Raw genomic sequence first — 20,045 nt, 5'->3', positions numbered from 1 at the left:
TTCCGGTATTTCGGCACTATGCAAAGCATTTGATGAGAAATATAATTAACTTCACTTTTCAGCACATACCTGTAGGAGCTTGTTGAAAAATATCGACCAGCAAGGTGGCATTAGAAGATTAACGAATATAACTTCCGTTATATATAACTGGGCATTTGAACCTATTTATTTGAAAATAACTACAATGATTTTGTATTAAAATTGTGTATTTACAACTAGCATAAATAAAATGGAAATTGGTTTGTTTTTGTAATCTACCATAAGTAACGTTCTCGTTCGCTGAAATAGATGCGGTTTAAGTCACGTCTGTATTCTTTTCTATGTCTAATAAGCAAAAAAACTATAGAAAAATGAACCCAGACATAGTATCTAACCTTGATCTGACTAGGGTACTCAGGAATCTGATCAGTGTTTGTGATAAACGTTGTTTGAGTACATGTGATTTGCATTCAAAGTTAGGTAAGAAGGAATACGTTTGGTCATCTGCATTCTCACAACAGGAACGCTATTTGAAATACATGGGAAAAGTTTCATCAAATGTCATTTCTAATACATTTCACTTCTCCGTATTTCGACTTGATTCCTGTAAGGCAGGAGTAAAGAGTTCCAGCGTGAAAATTTTTTTTTTTTTTTAAATTTGGGTGTAGCAAAATAATCAAAACATTTGTACATTAATAATGCATCATTTCAATAACGTTCTATATTTTTTCTATGCAAAAATATCGGTGACGAAACTTTTTGTAGAACGTATCTGGAAAAACATGATTTGCGGTGTTAACTGCCATTCAAAAACTAAATACCTCGATTTCAACGGTAAATCGTAGCGAGAATGGTAGTAAATCCGAGCAGGTTACTCGCATTTTCTCTCGGTATTATCGCTTTGCTGCAAATTTCGTTCTTTTATAGATAAAGATTTAACAGCGAACCAAATACAGACATGACTTCGGCCACAGTGTTATTACGCGCGCCAGCCAGTGAATAATGAGAACCAATCAGAATGTCGCTAATAAAAAAATCAAGACATTTTTACGTCACTTATGTTAAATATGAATACTTTGAAATTTAGTACAAGATCGTTGAATTTTTATTTCGACTAAATTGTGCAGGAATTAAACATACCGTTCAGTACAACGGCCTTTAGTAATGGTTAACTGCCAAAAGTATTTTGATGATAGTCCCACCTCATTCCCCCACAAAGACGCAAGCTGAGCGATTTATCTAAAAAATAATCAATATAATGAAAAGTCACTTTACAGACCAATATTTTGAAACGGGTGCCTCTATTGAGTTCACATATTTTTCATAAAAATTACCGATACTGGCTTTTATTCAGTATCGGTATTTCGATACCAACAATGGGTCGGTATTCCCGGGATTTTCGGTACTGGTAATACCGGTACCACAACCTTAATTGTATTGCATTGTTTATTGGCGCTTTAACCTTAATCAGCCATTCGCCCTAAATTGTGTTGCATGATTTTCTTCACAATGATACTTCCTGTCTAGCTTAAACTTTTGAATGTCATCAGTACCACATTACGCACATGATGTTGCCACTTTCGCGAAGATATACTCCGTTTACTCCTTTAGAAGTGTTCAGTCTAGCGCACCGTTGGTCTAATACGAGTTTGTTTAAAATCAATCGCTATGGTAATTCGCGTAGTAGAGGCATTATTCACTTCTGTGGCTCTGCTCATTTCACTGCGAAATCGGGTAACGATACTATGCTGTTTATGCAGTGAATAAGCAGCAAAGCAGTAGGATTTGATTGTATGCTTTTTTGATAGTTATAACAGAGCAATTTTTCGGTTCTGCTCTACAGGAGATGAGAAGGTAGATACGAAAATTTATTAATAAAGGCATATTTTTGAACGTTTTATTTCACTCTGAAGCGTTCTCAATTTTTTTTTAACAAGAATTTCCAGTACCGATATTTTACCGCAACTGAAGGTTCAGTCGGTACTAGGAACCCTAGTCTCGGTGCTAGCCGGAGTACAAGCAACCTAAGTGAACATCGGGTTATATCCTCACCTCCATCACCTGATAGGATCAAGGGGCGGACATGGCGTAGTTGGTAAATCTATTGTCTTGTACGCAGCTCACCTGGGTTCGATTCCCAACCCCGCACATAGGGTTAGAGATTTATCCGCAAATGATTTCTCTAAACCCGAAAAGAGGCGAATGGCTCTAAAACCTCTATAATTAAAAAAAATATAGGATCATAGGTCGTTTGGTGACAAGGAAGGAGAAAAATGAAGAGCGCTTGTTTTTCATGCTAAGAGCGGCTCGAAAGAGCGTCTGTCCTGGAACCGGCAGACGAGGGAGAAATCTGGTGCGTATGGATGCTAGATTGAAATCTTTGCAGTGCTCGGAAGTTTCAAAATCAGTTACTTATTTCTGCTTGCATTTACCGAAACAGAAATTCAGATTCAACGCCTCCCTCATTTCATGCAGAATTGAATGCTTGAGAGCAGAGGGAAAGAGAAATCTTTCACCAACCAAAGCATTCATTTGATATTACGATAATCGTGACTAAAGTCCTGAAATCATGAGCGTGAATCACACAAATCCGATGATATACACTTGAATTAAACGTCCCCTTCTGTACCATCCACATTGTAGTTTGTCTTTTTAGAGCTTAGAGTCTGTTCAATTTTTTTAGCCTCCCCTTGAAAAAGGCACAAACGCCACTTCTACTGCTCTGCGATCGACTGCATTTATGTCGATGTCATCCGTGAAAAAAAGTAGATGAGATCTCGTACATTTCCAAGCCTTTACACATTAGATCTTTGTATCGCAGCTTCCGAGCGAACCAATTAGTAATGCTTCGCCAGATATTCTGACGCTTGAATTTGACCAATCCAACGTCATACGGATCAAACTATTCAGTTTGGTCGAAAAGCCATATTCAAACATTATCTGTCAATGCTCGTTTCGTTTCAATTGCTGCCTTGCAATCTACAAATACTGAACTGAGCACCATTTTTTCTGCTATTTTGTACGTTAAAATTCATTTTTCAATAACTAAAATTATTATAGAAAATTAAGAGATTTTTTCTTGCCTTCGTTTACTATTTGCGTTCTCAAAAATAAACTAATGAAGACGGTTCTTATGGTACATTGGGTGCAATAGCGTGTTATTGACATGTATCTCAAAATGGCGCTTGGCCCTCTTTGGCTTAACACAGGCTATTTGGTCCATCGTTGATCGTCTTTTTCGGAACCCGCTTTAGTGTTCGCAGAGCCAAAAACCAACGGACGTAGTCTGCTCAACAGAACATGGGAGAGTATCCCATAGGCGGTGTTGAGGCTCGTTATGCTTTAATAGTGCATGCACTCAATTCAAAGGTAATTCTTCTTCCATTCTAATCATTCCTATCACACAGTGGAATGTTTTGTACAGTCGTTCACTCACAACTTCCAGAAGATCGACTGGGATTCCGTCCTTTCCAACGACAATGCTTTTTTACGTATATCACGTAAGGGTATTTTGTAGCACTTTTCCACTATTTGCTTGTATTTCGCATACTACCTAATTCGCATATTCAGTGGAGTGGCAGTTAATTTTGCAAGGTTAGAATCACCGGTCGAAAAATGAATCAAAAAGTCAACAAAATTTTGGGCAACTTTGAGCGATATTTTAAAACATGCCCCAAAACGATAGAAATTTTATATGGGAATGACATTTATATTTTCATAAGTTTTATTTGAATATTCATAACTTTGTTCAGTGATACATAGTGATTTGTGAATCTTGATATAATTTGAGCACACTTTAAGAGGTTTCACTTTTTTTTTACTTGAATGAAAGAACAATTTTTTTTCAAGGAAAGATCCAACATCGAGGCATTTTTATAATAGGGTAACCCGGAGTCATTCGGATCTACCTAAGCAAATCGCCTTTTTAGGTGGATAGATGCGATAGAATTTATTGGGCAAACGTTCTAATTGTTAGTTTGATATCTGAGCTACATTTTAGGAGCCATAAAAATTCATTTTCACAATTCCATGGCAGCGCTAGGCAACGATTTGCAAAACTACGTTTTTCCATCCTTTTATAATGTAGTTCGGACCTCCCTACGGGGCAATTCAGAGCCTCAATTTTTTATTTGTTTGTGCAATGGAATTACGTTTACCTATGAAATCCTTATTGACTCCTTAAGAAGTAAAAAAAATTGGTTAAAACAATAAGCTGTCGATTGGCGCATCATGTATTTTCTTTGCTGTAGTGTGTGCAATCGTGTGCGCAGCCGCAAGCCACTGAACGGTGGTTGATGGAATAGAGGGTCCAAAGTAGCCCGGCACGCTCATTTCGCACAAAAGTTGCGAGCGTCTTGAAAATATCTGTGTTTTCCCCAACAAAAATCATTCCATAAAATAGGAGCTTCAAGCTTTCCAAAACACTTACCTGTTATTTTTTTCACTTTTATTTGTTACTTCAATCACGGGTTTACCATTAAAATGATTTTTGTTTTGAGGGTGGCAAACAAAATTAAAATCAAATCTCCTTTTATAAAAAACTGCAGATTTTGTCAAAATTAATGTTTCAGAATGTCGCTTCCGCAAATATGTACGACACTCAGAAAGTCTTGCGGTTTTCTGAGAAATCGAGGGGGTCTGAATTACCCCCACGGTCTTAATAGCCCCGGGTTCCCCTACAATATTTTGAAAAACTTTTAAGGAAACCAATCGACCGTTTGCAATCTTGCATTATGTGCTCGAACTCAACCAAATTTCAAAAATTTTCGATCATCTGGAAAAAAAGTTATGAATGCATAAAAATGCATGTAATTCCCATAGAAAATTTTATTCGCTTTGGGCACGTTTTGAAATAGTCCAATTCAGCTCAAATTTTGGCCAATTTTTTTTTATGCCTTCATTTATTTTTTGACAGGCGATGGACAAAATTCCAACCTCACAACAATATCTACCACCCTAATGATCTGTATCATATTTGCGCATGGTGATGCACATAAGAAATGTGCGAAATACATGGATTAGTCGCAGATACCAGTAAATTTAATAGGTGGCGCAAAGAGGTTTATGGGATATGAGTGATGACATTTGACTAAACCGTCCGGAAAAGTGTTTAAATTGTTTAATTCTTCAAACAGCCTTTTGCATTTCATCTAGTATGTGTAGATCCGCAGTCTATCATCCTCAATCATTATTCTATTTGCGCTTTCTCTTTTTGTTTGTTTGTTCAATAATATTTCAAAGTTCTCCTTCAAGGTCGGGCATAGCGTAGTTGGTAAATCAATTGCCTTGTACGCTGCTCACTTGGTCCGATTCTCAACCTAGCACATAAGGCAAAAAACTTTTCAAAAAGAAATTTTTCTATCCCGAAAAAGGCGAATGGTCCTATATAATTAAAATAACGAAGTAACCTCTATAATAAAAAATCTCATTCCACCTGGCTGTACGATCTATGCAGTCCCGGTCGTTGATTATAACCGATGCCGTGGAGATTCTTCTCATGTTGTTAATCGTTTTTAGCATATTCGAGAATTTTTTAGTGCATCATTTTATTGAAAAAAACTGGCATATAGGTATCTGACCTGGGTACATACTCCGCGTGGTCTGATTATGGGTAATATGTCAAAGTGTCTCCGAAAGAATCAGGTAAGAAGGGATTGATTGTGTCAGTTGCATTCTCGTCACATATAATTGGTTGCAAAATTATTCGTAATGGATTCTTCTACCACATTTCGATATGCTTGAAGTGAACTTATCGAAAGTACACGACATTACGGGACAGGAAGACACAGTGACGAACAAAACCGTTAGTACTCGGTAAAATGTATCCATATTATATAACAACTTTGGTTTTGATCTAGATATCTTTAAAATTTTCTAGATTTGTTCCATCCTTCGATAGAAGCGTTCTGGAAAAAAAGATATTTCTGCAAAGTTGTTTCTTGTGATATTAAACAATTAATGATCCGAACACACTTACGCTTCAAAATGTCTGTAGATGGTGCTGCATAGCAATACCTGGAAACACCGGTAAAATGAATTTTAACGATTCTTGCGTTCATAAATCGATTAGAGGAATTATATTATGGTTTTCTTCAGCAAAGTTTTTTGCTTTCACATTTTTGACATATTCTTTAAAGAGATTTAAGGATATTCCATGAATGGTATTTTCGACGAGGCAAGTTTCTTGCACTCTGGGTATGCACCGTGGGGAAATGGTGTTTTTGTCAAGGAATCTTGGGCACAAATTGATCTGTATATTAACTGCTACGGTTTTGATTTAGTTAAGTTCAAATTGCATTAGATTAGTTCTATCTTTTGAAAGAATATTTGCATTGCGTGTATGGTGGAATAGTATATGAAAGACTTCCAAAACCTTAAGATTTATGTTCACCTTTAGTAATTGTTCCACCTCGCTAATTGCATGACTAATGCGACTTTAATTAATGTCACGTATAAACAACGGTAGGTATCATTGATCGCGAATTTTAGCTTTGAAGATAAGATATCATTACTCCATTCATTGATATGAGATAATTTGACAAATACTTGTGATTCAACATAGGACTGAATTAAACACAATGCAGAAATTCTCTGGGTATCCGAGTTTGTAAAGGCCCAATTGGGTCGTAAAATCCTTCCGCAGTTTGCGATATTACAATTTTGAACTATAAGAACCATTCTTTAGTTCCAAGCTACAAGTTTCAGAGTACACCCAGGTTTTTTTTTACGCGGGGGATACGTACCGCGTAAAAAAACCGCGTTGATTGGAAAATCCGCGTAAAAAACCGCGTTAATTGGAAAATCCGCGTAAAAAACCGCGTTAATTGGAAAATCCGCGCAAAAAAAACTCTCAGCAGCAGACTTGGAATTTTTTTGGAAGTTTTTTTTGCGCGGATTTGGAATATACCCATATTGATTGCGTTATAGCGAATTCGCTAAACCAGTCGCCACCTTGGATTTCAAAATGGCGCCAAACATAAATTTCTGGTACCTATTCTTCAAGACCATTCCTACAATACCCATATTGTTGGGGTGCGGGCCATAAGGAATCTTCCAGACCCGTCTCTTCCATCTTTCCGAAAATTTTCTAAGTCTTTTGCATTCAAAAGGACTTAGAATATTTTTGCAAAAACCGCGTTAATTGGAAAATCCGCGTAAAAAAACCGCGTTAATTGGAAAATCCGCGTAAAAAAACCTCGTAAAAAAACCGCGCAAAAAAAACCGCGTAAAAAAACCCGGGTGTATTCGTTCCAATTAAATCACTTCAGCGATTGATGAACTTAGCAACGTCAAGGTTCTTTGTCTATCGTTAAAAAGAACATCTGAAATCCAATCCCATGTTCGATACACGTATAAAATGAAACAAGTTAACTGCGGAAAACATAAATGTTAACTACAGGAAGTCACAATCCGGCTTGAAGGAATGGTTTCCGTCGAGCGCGACGTAACTGGTCGTGCTATTACGAGTTGATTGTAAACGCATGAAGATCCAACCCGCGAAACTTCGCAACTTTGTTGCGCCTGATCCTCGCTTCAGATTACCACTCGAAAAAGATCTGTGATGTGTCATTTTTTTTTTGGCGAATATGCCACACGATCTTAACCACATGTTTTCCCAGCTTGCCAACATCAGAGGCGATGTGGTATACTCTTTTGAATAGCCAATGTCCGACTCATGTTCGCAAAAGATCCTCGGTCAGTCGTCTAGACAAACACGCCGTTTTTGAGATATTGTTTCCGGGATTCCTACATATCTTATCACCCCCTGTAAGTTTGTATGATTGCGCTTACAGGAAGCAACTTTTTGAATACACTTGCGTCTTTTAGCACGACTAGTCACACCGCCTTCATCATCGGCATCAGCATCGTCATCACCATAATCATCTCCTCTTCGTTCGTGTGTCATCATTGACGACTTTCATTTCCCCCAAGGGTGTCTGCGACGATGGTTTTTTGTTGTTGCTTTTCAGCGATTCAAAAAAGGAAACGCCGCAAGCGTGAATGAAAAACTGGTTTCAATAGTTTTTTTTTGCTTTCCCGTACTCGTATGAGAAAAGTCATAGGCATAACCAGTCTTGTGATCGTGGTCGACTCGGGAGATGGACGTTAGACTAGAGTAAATAATTGCCGTTTAAAAATTAAAAAAAAAACTAATTTAGACTGTTCAGAATTTATTTTCTTGAGGATTCAAAACATTTATCAATGAAAAGACAGCCACACTACTAGGTGCTTTCAGATATGTGCTTTCGTCTTTACTCAGCACTGACTCGCCTGCGCTTTGCAGCCGGTACCATGTGACGAAAGGGCGCAAAGCCACCGTGACTAATAACAGCGAATTGAGCTAAATGAATCACACCCATGGCATACCACCATGCCGGAGGGAAGGAGGACAGCTTGTTTCCATTTTTGCACCACACTGATTAGCGATGCTGATTGACTATCTGCGGTCAGAATATTCTGCTTGCCTGTCGTCGTCCACCTGTCGGTCGGCAGGCGGTGTGATTCAGCTTTTTCTCCCGTTTCGGTTTGTTAGAATTTTCACACACCCTCCCCTGGGAGGCGGCGGAGCAGCGTGCACAGATGGCGATCGTTGAGCGACCGGGTATTTGGCAAAGAAAATTACAGAAAATTAACGCGATTTTGCGCGCACGCGGTGATTTCCTCAACCCGCGGCGAAGTTCCACTCCGCCGTACCTGTTCGAGCATGTCGCGCGAGTAAACAGCACCACCGAGCCGAATTGAAGACGAAACCAGTTGCGCTGCCAAGCGCCGGTTAAACCGGCTTTTCGCGAAAGCCGCCACATGGTCGGGCGATCGTTAGTCTGCGTGTGTATTCGGGCCAGAGTAAATTAGCGTCTACAAGAAGCTGTAATGACTTTGGAATATGTATTAGTTTTTTAATGCGATTTATCGTTGTTTTTCTCTTGTGAGTAAATTGGAAAATTACCGGCGGGTGCCACCCAAAGACGGATGGCGAAGTGAAGTAGAGACGCCCGGAGTATATGTCCCATTAGATTAGCTACACTGCCCAACCGGACGCGGTCGTTTGATATCTCAATCTCAGTCAAATAATGCATTGCGCATGCATGCTCGCTCGGCAAGGAAAGAGAAAGAAGATGCCATAAGGAAAGCGGAAATTTTGATTGATGATGTTGTTTAACCTGGAAAAAGTGATTTAGTTTCGCACTTGCTCTGATCTGTGGCTATTCCTATTAGACACAATCGCGCACACTCACACCATCTGGTAATATTTTGGCAGCGGGGATTCATGCCGGACAGATCAGGCCAGCTGGGTTTTCTCGATCGGGTTTTCGCACGCAATAGACGCGGAAATAAATTTGCGGTAATGTTGAGTTTTGATTTTTACCGGGATTTTCGGCTCATCCATCACACACACGCGGTCTTTGGACAAGCAAAAGAAACATAAAAATCAATGTGTTATGTTCTTGGTTATATGAACTTCATGTTTTTTTTTGGTGATCTGTTCTTATTTTTTTTACTAAAATTAGACATGAAGTGCGATTCATTAGGAAACTAAACTATTTATAAATTGTATGACATCTTTATTTATTTATATATTTATTTATATATTGAAAAAATCATGTGACAAATAGCCGATAGTGACGTTAGATGGTTTGAAGCAGAGCGATGCACTTTCTAATCTATTATTCAATACGGATACGGAATACGGCGAACGGAGCTGCGGTATGAAGATGTGACGTGGAAAAGAACGGAACTATCATCACGAGATCTTACATACTGCTTTGCTTCGCGAACGACATCGGAGTTATCGGCGTTGATCGCAGTGTAGTGAAAGAGGAAAATGTGCCTTTTAAAGGGATGCTGAGAAAATCGTACTGATTAAAAACTATTATGTCAAAGTACTTGTGTTAATATTGGTTTTGAGATGGAAATCGAAGAGAAGCGGTACAAGATCGTCGGAATTCATTCGATGTAAGCCGCGAGGAAAATGGTATATTACGGCTGCGAATATAACTTTCCATGGTTGACGCAGTAAGTTAAAGTCTCTTAGCCTACAGACGCGCACAAAAGTTTCTCTATACAAATCGCTGATACTCCCTGTTGCTTTGTACGGCCATGAGGTATGCAATTTGAAGAAAGTATCGAGTGCTATGTGTTTGAGAGAAGACAACTGCGTTCAGTGCTCGGCTGCACAGTAGAAAATTGAGAAGGCGCAGACGCACGAACCACTAGCTATGCCAAGAATACAAACATGTTGACATTGGAATACTGATAAAACATGACAGTCTATAGTGGCCTGGACATGTAGTGCAAATACCGGCAAAGAGATCTGGCAGACCCCGCATCCCTGGTTCCGTGCACTCAAGGAAGATGGGCGTATGCTGGACGTTCAAGGAGCTTGGAGAATGGCGGCCCAAGATCGAGTTTCCTGGAAATGCAATAATATCCGAATTTGTCGTCCACGATGATGCTGATGATGACAATGAATTGAAAAGTCATTTGAAAACCTAAAGCGTAATACTCCAACCGGTGTCCTTCGGTATTGAAATGGCTTTAAAAATTCTCTCCTGAGTAAGTCGGTAAAGATTTTTGCGCTAGCTCGAGTTATAGGATGCGTCTGCTTTCAACTAACGAAAACATCAGTTCTGATACTGATATTTTCGGTAGTTGATACGCGTCTGATTCGCGCTTCTACCCTAGTAGTGATCCATAGAGATGTTAAGCACAGAATCATAAGTATCTGCGCCGCGAATCATTACTGAAGCTATAAATAAGAGACAGGTAAAACAGTACACTTCGAAAAACTGTGCTCGATCGAATTATTCTGTGGGAAAAACTAGGCCAAATAAACCGTTCCTCCATGCAGCTGATTTTTTACTTGCGCCTAGCGAGTGATTGTTAAAACCCCTGAGCTTCCATAGTGAGCCTATGGGTCCGTACTCTTGGTAGGTGTATAAGAGTGGGAGATCCGAGGGAAGCTGGTCCTTTGATCTCTGAATCTCATGACTAATATTTATTAGACCGAGTGTTTTGGCGGACAGCTGATATTGATGTTTCTACTTTCGAATGGAGCGTTCATCTGGTCGAAGACTTATTTGATCTTGGGCATCGTGATCGGTTCATTGGATTCAGATCAATGGACTGTCCTCTATAAGAAATGGATCAGACAGAAGGTGGGTGTTTTTATCTCTGTTTTCAGAAACAGGGACGAATAAATAATCAGACTCATACTAACACTCACACAATAAATTGCATATTCTCTCATAAACAGTCACAATCTCCCCATTCTAAACGTACAAACACTCGTAACCTTCGCGTTAACACAAATTTGTTCACAATCGCGAACATGCAATTGCAATCATCCACACATACTTACGCGATCTTGTCAACATCAAATCACCCCGGTAATTGAATGAATGTTTTGGCACTTATGAATTTTCAAACGCGGTCTCAAGCATTACCCGAGCAAATGAAATGCCCATAATACTCCCATGGTCATGGTCCAATTTCACCCCCACTGCATGGTGTTTTGACAGTGTTTTGAATGGGATCAACCCATAAAAACACCAATCATCATGGTCCGGTAAATCCCGTATAAAAACCATATTTTGGTGCATTTATGGGTTATTGAGACTATTTCATGGTGTTTTGATAGGTGCAAAATTTGACGCGGACCATCATTATGCTCTTTTTAAGGGGTTGTATGGTGTTTGAACTTATGAGAATTTGCCCGGGTAACCCACCGCTTGCGCGATCATGAATTGGTCCCATCCGGAAGTTTACCCTCGATCCTAATAGCCTAGCCTCTTGCCTTCAGTTGGACCAATCATAAAATTACGCTCATATACACTTGACAACACGTCCCATGGCGACATGACCGGGAACTCTAGTTAAACGGGAGAACTCACTCTCCTGGCATCTAAGCCGCACACTAAAAATTAAATATCAGATTCACGATCCGCGCGTAATCATTCAAGAACATGCAAATAGCCACAGGATTATAGAAAATAATTTATACACGCGAAGCTACTTACACGCTAGCGCAAGCGACAAACACGTTAACCTACAAACGCTCGAGCCCTTCGTGGTTATCTACGCACACCTACGCCCACGATCTTGCAAAAATGAAATCACCTTGGTTAGTGAAAGGTTTAGCACTTAGTCCCAAGAGTGAACCTACAAACGTCCGCGTTCGCGCGATCATGAATCCGTTACGTCCGGAAGTCCTAACCGCTAAACAACAATTCCATGGCGAAATTTATGCATGCGAAGTCACATACACGCAGCAAACATGTTAGCATACAAATGCTTGAGCCCTTCACGATCATCCACGCAACCTACAGCCGCATTCTCGCAAACATGATAACATCCCATTTTAGCACTTATAAATTGTCAAACGCGGTTTCAAGCGTAAACCTACAAACTCGCGCTGTCATGAATCGGTTACTTGCGGAAGTCTCTTTCTTCGGTACCAGAAGTCTACGTCCATGTCTTCCGTACACCGAAAACTAAATATCAGAATGACGGTCCGCGTGACCATCTAAGAACACACGCGAATGTGTGAATGGTAACAAGGTTGCAAAATCGAATTTGTACCCGTGAAGTCACATACACGCTAGCACACGTGACAAACACGTTAACATACGATCGTTTAAGCCTTTCGCGATCGCAATCATACTCGCACGCCTACGCCCGCAATCGCGTCAACTTGATAGCACCCCGGTAATAAGGTGAACGTTACGATGTTGAAAACGCTGTCTTAAACGCGAAGCCACAAACGTCCGTGTTCGCGTGATCATGAATCGGTCACGTCCGGAAATCTTTTCCCTCCGTCCTAGCAACTTAGGTTCATACATTCAGTTGGACTAATTTAGAATATCGTTCATATCCACTAGGCAACACGTTCCATGGCGACATGAGTTCCCACTCTAGTGATATGGAAGAACTCACTTTCTTCTAGCACCTGAACCGTATACCGAAAATTAGGTATCAGATTCACAACCCGCACGCGATCGTCCAAAAACACACGGGAGTATGAGAAAAGACACACGGTCATGAAATAGAATTTATAAATGCGAGTACATACACGTTGGAACACTAGACGTACAAACGCACACGCGATAGAACACGTTAACGTGCAAACGCTTGATCCTTTCGCGATGATACATGCAATCACGAAGTCCCTGTGCCCGCACATACCTCAACCGTATAATGACTCACATTCAGAATCACGGTCCGCTGCAATTGGCCTCAAGCAGTGTTTTAGTGGGGTACTTTTCCCGTCTCGGCCGCAATTATAGTGGTGATTCTGACGGGCAGCCCTCTTGAGACCCTACAGCTCCAGTAGGATAACTCTCGAAAAAAAATATTTTCACTGCAAAATGTAGTATGAAGAAGAATTCTAACCTTTTAAAAAATCTGAGTTTTGCTCGAGTTTCCGCACAAAAAATATAACCTCTCAACGATGTCGTCAAGCAAGAACCTCCTTACGTTTTCGTTGAAGATCAAAAATCGGTTTGAAGTTTTAAGAGTTACATTTAGATCATTGAGCTGCATTGGGTATGCAATAAAACGAGATTTTTTCTCCATTTTATGACTATTACAACCGTACAACGGCTGAATAAGGTTAAATTTTTAATTTCTTCATATTTCGAATTTTTTTTCAATATTTGCAGCGCATTTTAAATAACTTTCTTCCCTAAATTACAACCGGCATTAATTGCAATCGATTGATACATAAATATGTATATGTCATCGCTTTGGATTCAAAGTTATAGGTCTTGCTTGCCGCGCTTCCATTCATTTCGTTTGATAATGCTTCAAAAATTGCAACAGCCATGTTGCTCTGTGCGGGGTCGCGGCAACGCAAACCTTCAATCCGTTGTTCGAAATCCGCGCGGCGACGTTCGACGTGGAATAATTTCTTCACAAATGGCGGGACATATTTTTTTTCGGCGGCATGTTATTAGGTACTAATAGCAGTATATTTGTTGATAATGTTTTTTTTCTTTCAAAAAATACAAAATAGTGACTTTTCGGATCGAAAAAATAACGAACGCTCTGTGTCTTACTCTTGTGTATTGTTCGTTAAAATCGGTCAATATTGTGGTCAAACATTTTTCTTCGTTGAATCCACTGGATTTGAATTTGCGACACCTACCAAAAACTTGGATCTTCCATCGAAGTTGGAATTTGGTACCTTTGTGAAGTTGTAACTCATATATTAAAGGTTACAACAAACAGCCGCTAATTCGTTTCTGATGTTATTTGAAGGAGATGCTTAATGGTGTGTGGGATCGCAGAAATTCATGGACTGATGATTACGTCTTCGAGGTTAAATTCGATGTAATCGGATAACCATGCTTCTATCTTGACACGTTTGATCAACCATATTTGAGAGACCTTACCGCTGATTTTATTACAGTTGTTTTAAAAATCCAAAAAGATTAATAGTGTCTTTTGAAAGACAAGAAAATTTTCCTGCTCGTTAAATATCCGTGGGCGCCCTAACTGGTTCCATGCGGAAGATGTTTTGATCTTTTCCTCTTACAATGCATCGCCAACCAGTTGTCACGTCACGCCACGAGCTGCACATTTGATTTCGCACATTCGTGTGACCTTGTTATCGAGCAAAAAAAAAACAAAACTTCACCGCTATTTGTTCAACGCCTGTATAAAATATTGCTAACAATCTCTAACCTACCCCCTCTCTTTCCTGCAGGCCGATCAACTTACAGAGGAACAAATCGCCGAATTCAAAGAAGCGTTCTCGCTCTTCGACAAGGACGGTGACGGCACAATCACAACCAAGGAACTGGGAACCGTGATGCGATCGCTAGGTCAGAACCCCACCGAAGCAGAACTACAAGACATGATAAACGAAGTCGACGCAGACGGTAAGTACCCGTTATTGTTCTCTTTTTTTGTTACTTCTCGCCGTGTCTCTTATCACACCAGTTCGGGGCTAATTACATCTTGTACACCTGCGTTGCGTCTGCCTGCGGCAGTATGCGGGCTCGATAGCGTCATCAGTCCTCACAACCTGCGGTTGTTTGTTCAGTGAAATAAAAAACAAACACGCGTTAAGCGGCGATCGTCGTCGTTGTCGTAGTCTTCGTCTCGAAAGAAAATATAATCGATCCGATTGCGGCTTGGTAGCAATGTACATTGCAAAGGAATGTGCAAGATCGGTTGCGCAAACATGCATCGATGCAAGAATTATTACTTTCGTACGTCAGCTCCACAGGATTGCTGTTTTATGGGAGATTATCAACACCGCCCTGGGTATATATAAGGGGCGTGCAGTACCCCCTCGTGTATACATACTCTTACTCTCGTTCGATATGCCAAAGTATGGCGACCTCGAACTCGGTAAGCTAGTTTGGCCAATGCAAGTGTGGAGATGGGAGAAAAATCGTTCGCCTTACATTCTTGCGGTGATCGGGAGGAAACGTGGTATTTGTTAGCAGCTGGACGCCACTACTGTTTCGGGTGGGTCTTTCGGCGAAGTGTGGAAGTACATGCAATGTACTAAAAGGCATTGATTTATCGGTGCCGTACACTAATTAAATTTAATTTGTGTGTCCAGTCCGAGATTGCTCTGAGCAGTAATTTTCTGGAGTAAACGGGAAAATTCTAGTCGACACTGAACAGTGTTTATTTGGTTGTGTATAAACATAAATAGAATGCGCTGTCAATTCTGATGATGGGACCTACTGATCCTACTACTGATAATGCACTGTGTTTGACAGCGGAGGCAAACGAATAAGTACGTAAATTGTAGCTTTTTATGCTCGAACATTAATTACTTTTTTATTGAGCCTCTATAATTACATTTTTGGTAACCCGGTTTCTCGAGTGTTATCATAAAATTGTCGAGGGCTTCGATGTAGTACACGTTGGTTTGGAAGTAACCCACATTAAATACACAGAATCGTGTCAAAGTTCTTGTTACCACTACCTTTTCAAAGCGTCACTGATCCAATAGTTGACCATTGTTACGTTTGCAGACAACCGCCAACAACGACTATAGAGCAACAATGATAAACGAAGGGGACATCGGGACGCGAAAGGAATAAAAATGTCGACACGGTGTCGTCTTTCGCCAGGCACACTAAACACGCGTCAGCTGCCAACAGTTATTATTTCGTCATTAGCGGGGTATATCCATTAGGCACGAAGGGAAGGGGGCTAGGTTCATTCACCCACCACCATGACGCCCCCACTCCATGGGACATGTACAATGATCCTGTTCCGTGTTATGTGCTCGGAAAAGCGCTTTTTTGGAGTGTTGTAGGATAGATGCTATTTAGGTCACACAGAACCCCTCATTCTCGACCAGGTTCAGGAATCACGTGGATTGGGGGTGGGGATGTGGAGTGTTGAAAATATTTCAAAAAATAAGGTCGAACTTCGCTTCTCAGATGGGGTAGGTTGGTCGATTTCGCATTATTTTTCAAGGATAGTGGCACATTCTGACGATGATTTTTTTATTTGCTTTTGCGCTTCCATCCGGACGTGAAACCAGTACCCATATATCAGAAAACGAGGTTTTTTGCCCCTTTTCCCGGTTTCATGCGGTACCCTTATACAGGTACATATTCGCCCGTTTCCCTGGATCCTGGATAGTCTCGTATCGACACTGCGACAACCGAGGGAAGAGCAAACGTGACCGCTGTTTTTGTCATTTCCTATGTCACTGACGTTGATAACACGTTGTAGGTTCTTGGTATTTTGCGACATCAGCCGCAGAAGAGTGGCAGCTTCAGGTACATACGGTTACGAATGGGAACGGAGTCACGGATCGTGGAGCCAGTTTTCATATTTGCGCCTAGGATTCCTAATGCTGAAAGAAGAACAAGACTACTGTACATAAAACAGGGTTATCTTTGACTGTGTGATGGTGGTAGTGTGGTGACGTGTGTATTTGTCGAAGAAACCCAACCACAATTTGATTTAGGTCGATGTTTTGACAACGACGGCGATGGACGAAAATCCATTTCGTTGAGGTATTTTCATTAGATTGATTTGGGTGGTTTTTGGCGTGATGGGAGTATCTCAACCTTTTCTGTTCACCAAAGTCGAACATTGACGGATGGTTACTATTTTTGCCACCGCAGAAAGGATCAACCACTTAGGTGGAAGCTGAAGCTGAGGATGTAAGCATGGAATTGGTATATGGTATCAAAAAAGCATTTCTAATCTTAATATCGATCTGTAAAGTTTATTTTCTGTAATAAGGTAATTTTCAGGGGAAACAAGGAGAAAATAATTCCCAGTAAAGCAGGTCTCTCTTTCTCGACAGCCACAGGAAACAATCGAAGGGGCGACAATGTTATCTATCGACAATCGTGAACGTTTATCAGAAGATTGTACATTTCCTTGGCTACGTAAGGAATAAAATTTTGTTGAATAACATTCAATTCAGCTTCAAGCATTTCGTGACAGTATGTAAAGTTTGCGCGATAGCACGTACACGCATGTTCCAGCAATTTTGTGGCTATAATTAATTTTTCAATATTGGGGTCCTTTTTAAAAATAGAGGATTGAACAGAAGGGTAAGATTTCGAACGTTAGTAACTTTTATTGTACTGAATGAAATTACACCATGTTTGCGCCAATCAGTCGGAAAAATGTTTACAAGTTTTATATTGAATTTCGAAGTATTTAGGACTTCTATAAACGACGCAAAATTTATTTTCAAAAAATCTTTCGGAAGCGACGTGGAAGGCACCGAAATTTTCCAGTTTATTTCAGAAAGAGCCGTCGTTACTGAGTACCTCGGAAGTTATAAAGTCCCACTTTTATTTTTGTGTCTCATTCGTTGCTCGCTAGTCGAACGAGAAGGATGTTGGTGCTTCAGACAATGCAGTAAAAATTTATTCTTTACCCATATATAATCAAGCTTGACATTTTGTGCCTCATTCGTCGCTTGGATCCGAGCAAGAAGCCTGTAGATGCATGTTCGGACGGTGCAGTACGTAGGCATTCTAGATTTACGTCGGCCATATATAGTTACGCATGTAGTTTTTGTCGATATTTGCGGGATGCGCTATGCTATGATGATCAAATCCCAATATTTGAAGTTGTGCGACGTAGCATTAAGTTAGAACCCATTGTTTAGAGAAAACAATTTAACGATCCTCCATTTCCAAGAAAAATGAATTTAAATTCAAACAAGTTACTTTTGATGCGGTTTTTTATGAGGTAAATTTTACGATTCGCGGAATTACAAGTTCGCAAAAATACAACAAGATTTTGTATGCGGATTTAACTTACTACATTAGTTAGCTAATGTTGCTAACTAGTAGACTTAGTTTGGAAGCTGAATTAAATTTTCACTTAGGATTCAACCAAACAAAATTTAGTAATTTAGATGAACGTATGGTTCTTAGAATCATTGGCAGCTGCACGACTGTAAACGGAGAGAACTTGGTTTCATGCTCCCCTTGACATATAAAATTCAAAACAAAACTATCAACACTATATTTGTCATGAAATGGGCTTATTTTGCACGCAATTTGCTGTTATAATGAAAATGTTGATAAAAGTCGTCAAACATTTTGAAAGGACATGTATTAACCTTCCGGCAGTCGCGCTGGTGCACTGAGTGCACGCTGCTCTGAAACACTAGTCTTTGGGCACCGGAGGCTGCTCGTTGAGTGGGCCATATGCGCGACTTCCGGAGGGTTAAAAATAATTGAAAAACATATGCATTTTTTTTAATACCCGGGAGCTTTGCAGGGGGAGGGGGTAGGTAAATGCTACGTTATTTACAAGGGGGAGGTTAGAATTTTGTGACCAGATGCTACCAAGGGGGGGGGGGGGAGTCAAAATCGCCGAAAAAAGCTACGTCATTTGTGTACGGCCCCTATAGGGATTTTCGATGTAACTACTCATCATACTGTAACTCCGGAACCGAAGATCCGATCACAATAAAGTTCAATAGTAACACATTAGAAAATTTCACCTTAATTTAAGAAAATCTGTAAAGCCATCGTCTAGAAATTTATATGTATATGGACGCGTCTGCCCATACACATAGACTTACATACACCCACATACTCGATCTCGACGTACTGAATCCAATGGTATATGGTACTCGGCTCTCCAGGTGTTGGTTAGAAAATCGGCGGTTCGAGCAATTGTACAACCTTTCCATGTGAGAAAGGCAAAATTCTACGATTCTGGGAGGAGTTCTACAAATCTCCTGAAGTCCTAGCAGGCTGATGAATATTCCATGGAATTTTCTTTAAACACAGAGAACATACATTAATGTTCTAATAAATACGTTTATAAGACGAGCGAAGGAATAGAATCGTCATTCACGAGATGTTATATGCTTCTTGGCTTCGCGGACGACATAGGCATCGATGATGTGTTGATCGCAGTGCAGTGGTTGAGGGATTTGTGCCTTTTAAAAGGGTTGAGTATAAACTATGAAAATACATGGAATTTGTAGAACGCGATAGTTCGAACGATATTGGTTCCGAGGTAGAAATCGATAAAGGTACGGTACGAGGTTGTCGGCGGCTTTATACAATGATGTTAGCCGCGGTGTAGAAAGGCGTGTTTAGAATGCAAACTTTCTATGGTTTGAGTAGGCAGCTATATTCCCGTAGCGTACAGACTTGCACAAAACTTACTCTATGCTAATCGCTGTTACTTCCTGTTGCTCCTTTCGGCCATTAGCTTAGTGCTTGGTGTTGGTAGAATTTTGCCTACAGTACTCGGCGGCACAGTAGAAAATGGAGCATGGTTCAAGGAGACTGGGGAATGGTGACCCAAGTTCGAGTAACCTGGAAATCTAAAATACATTCGGCCATGATTCGGAGCACCAACCCACATAACTGTGAAACCATTTTCGCATCTCTATGAATCAACTACCAATTTAGTCAAATTCGGTAGTGCGTCTGCTAGTCATATTCATATATCGACCTTAATTGATTTTTACCCAATTTAATGCTCGATGGATGTTTTTCTGCGCTTTAACAGTTAAATATTCTACAAACTTCAGGAGAGGCCACAAACTTTAAACACGTTAGCAAACTTTATAGACGCTTAGGAACGCCATAAAAATGTTT

At 40.2% G+C, this 20,045-nt stretch overlaps 1 protein-coding gene across 1 annotated transcript in view; it reads left to right on the top strand.

The window, feature by feature from the left end:
• The window catches only part of LOC131691538 (calmodulin), a 134,861-nt gene that overhangs the window by 30,726 nt on the left and 84,090 nt on the right, over nucleotides 1-20,045 (top strand). Inside the window, exon 2 of the mRNA XM_058978040.1 lies at nucleotides 14,684-14,858. Within this exon, the coding sequence (XP_058834023.1) occupies nucleotides 14,684-14,858 (175 nt within the window). The remainder of the gene's footprint in view (nucleotides 1-14,683; nucleotides 14,859-20,045) is intronic.

Source organism: Topomyia yanbarensis, chromosome 3 (genome assembly GCF_030247195.1).
Source record: "Topomyia yanbarensis strain Yona2022 chromosome 3, ASM3024719v1, whole genome shotgun sequence".
Lineage (NCBI taxonomy): Eukaryota > Metazoa > Arthropoda > Insecta > Diptera > Culicidae > Topomyia > Topomyia yanbarensis.
Note: the sequence above shows the minus strand (reverse complement) of the source record. Positions and strands in the feature narration are given on the sequence as shown.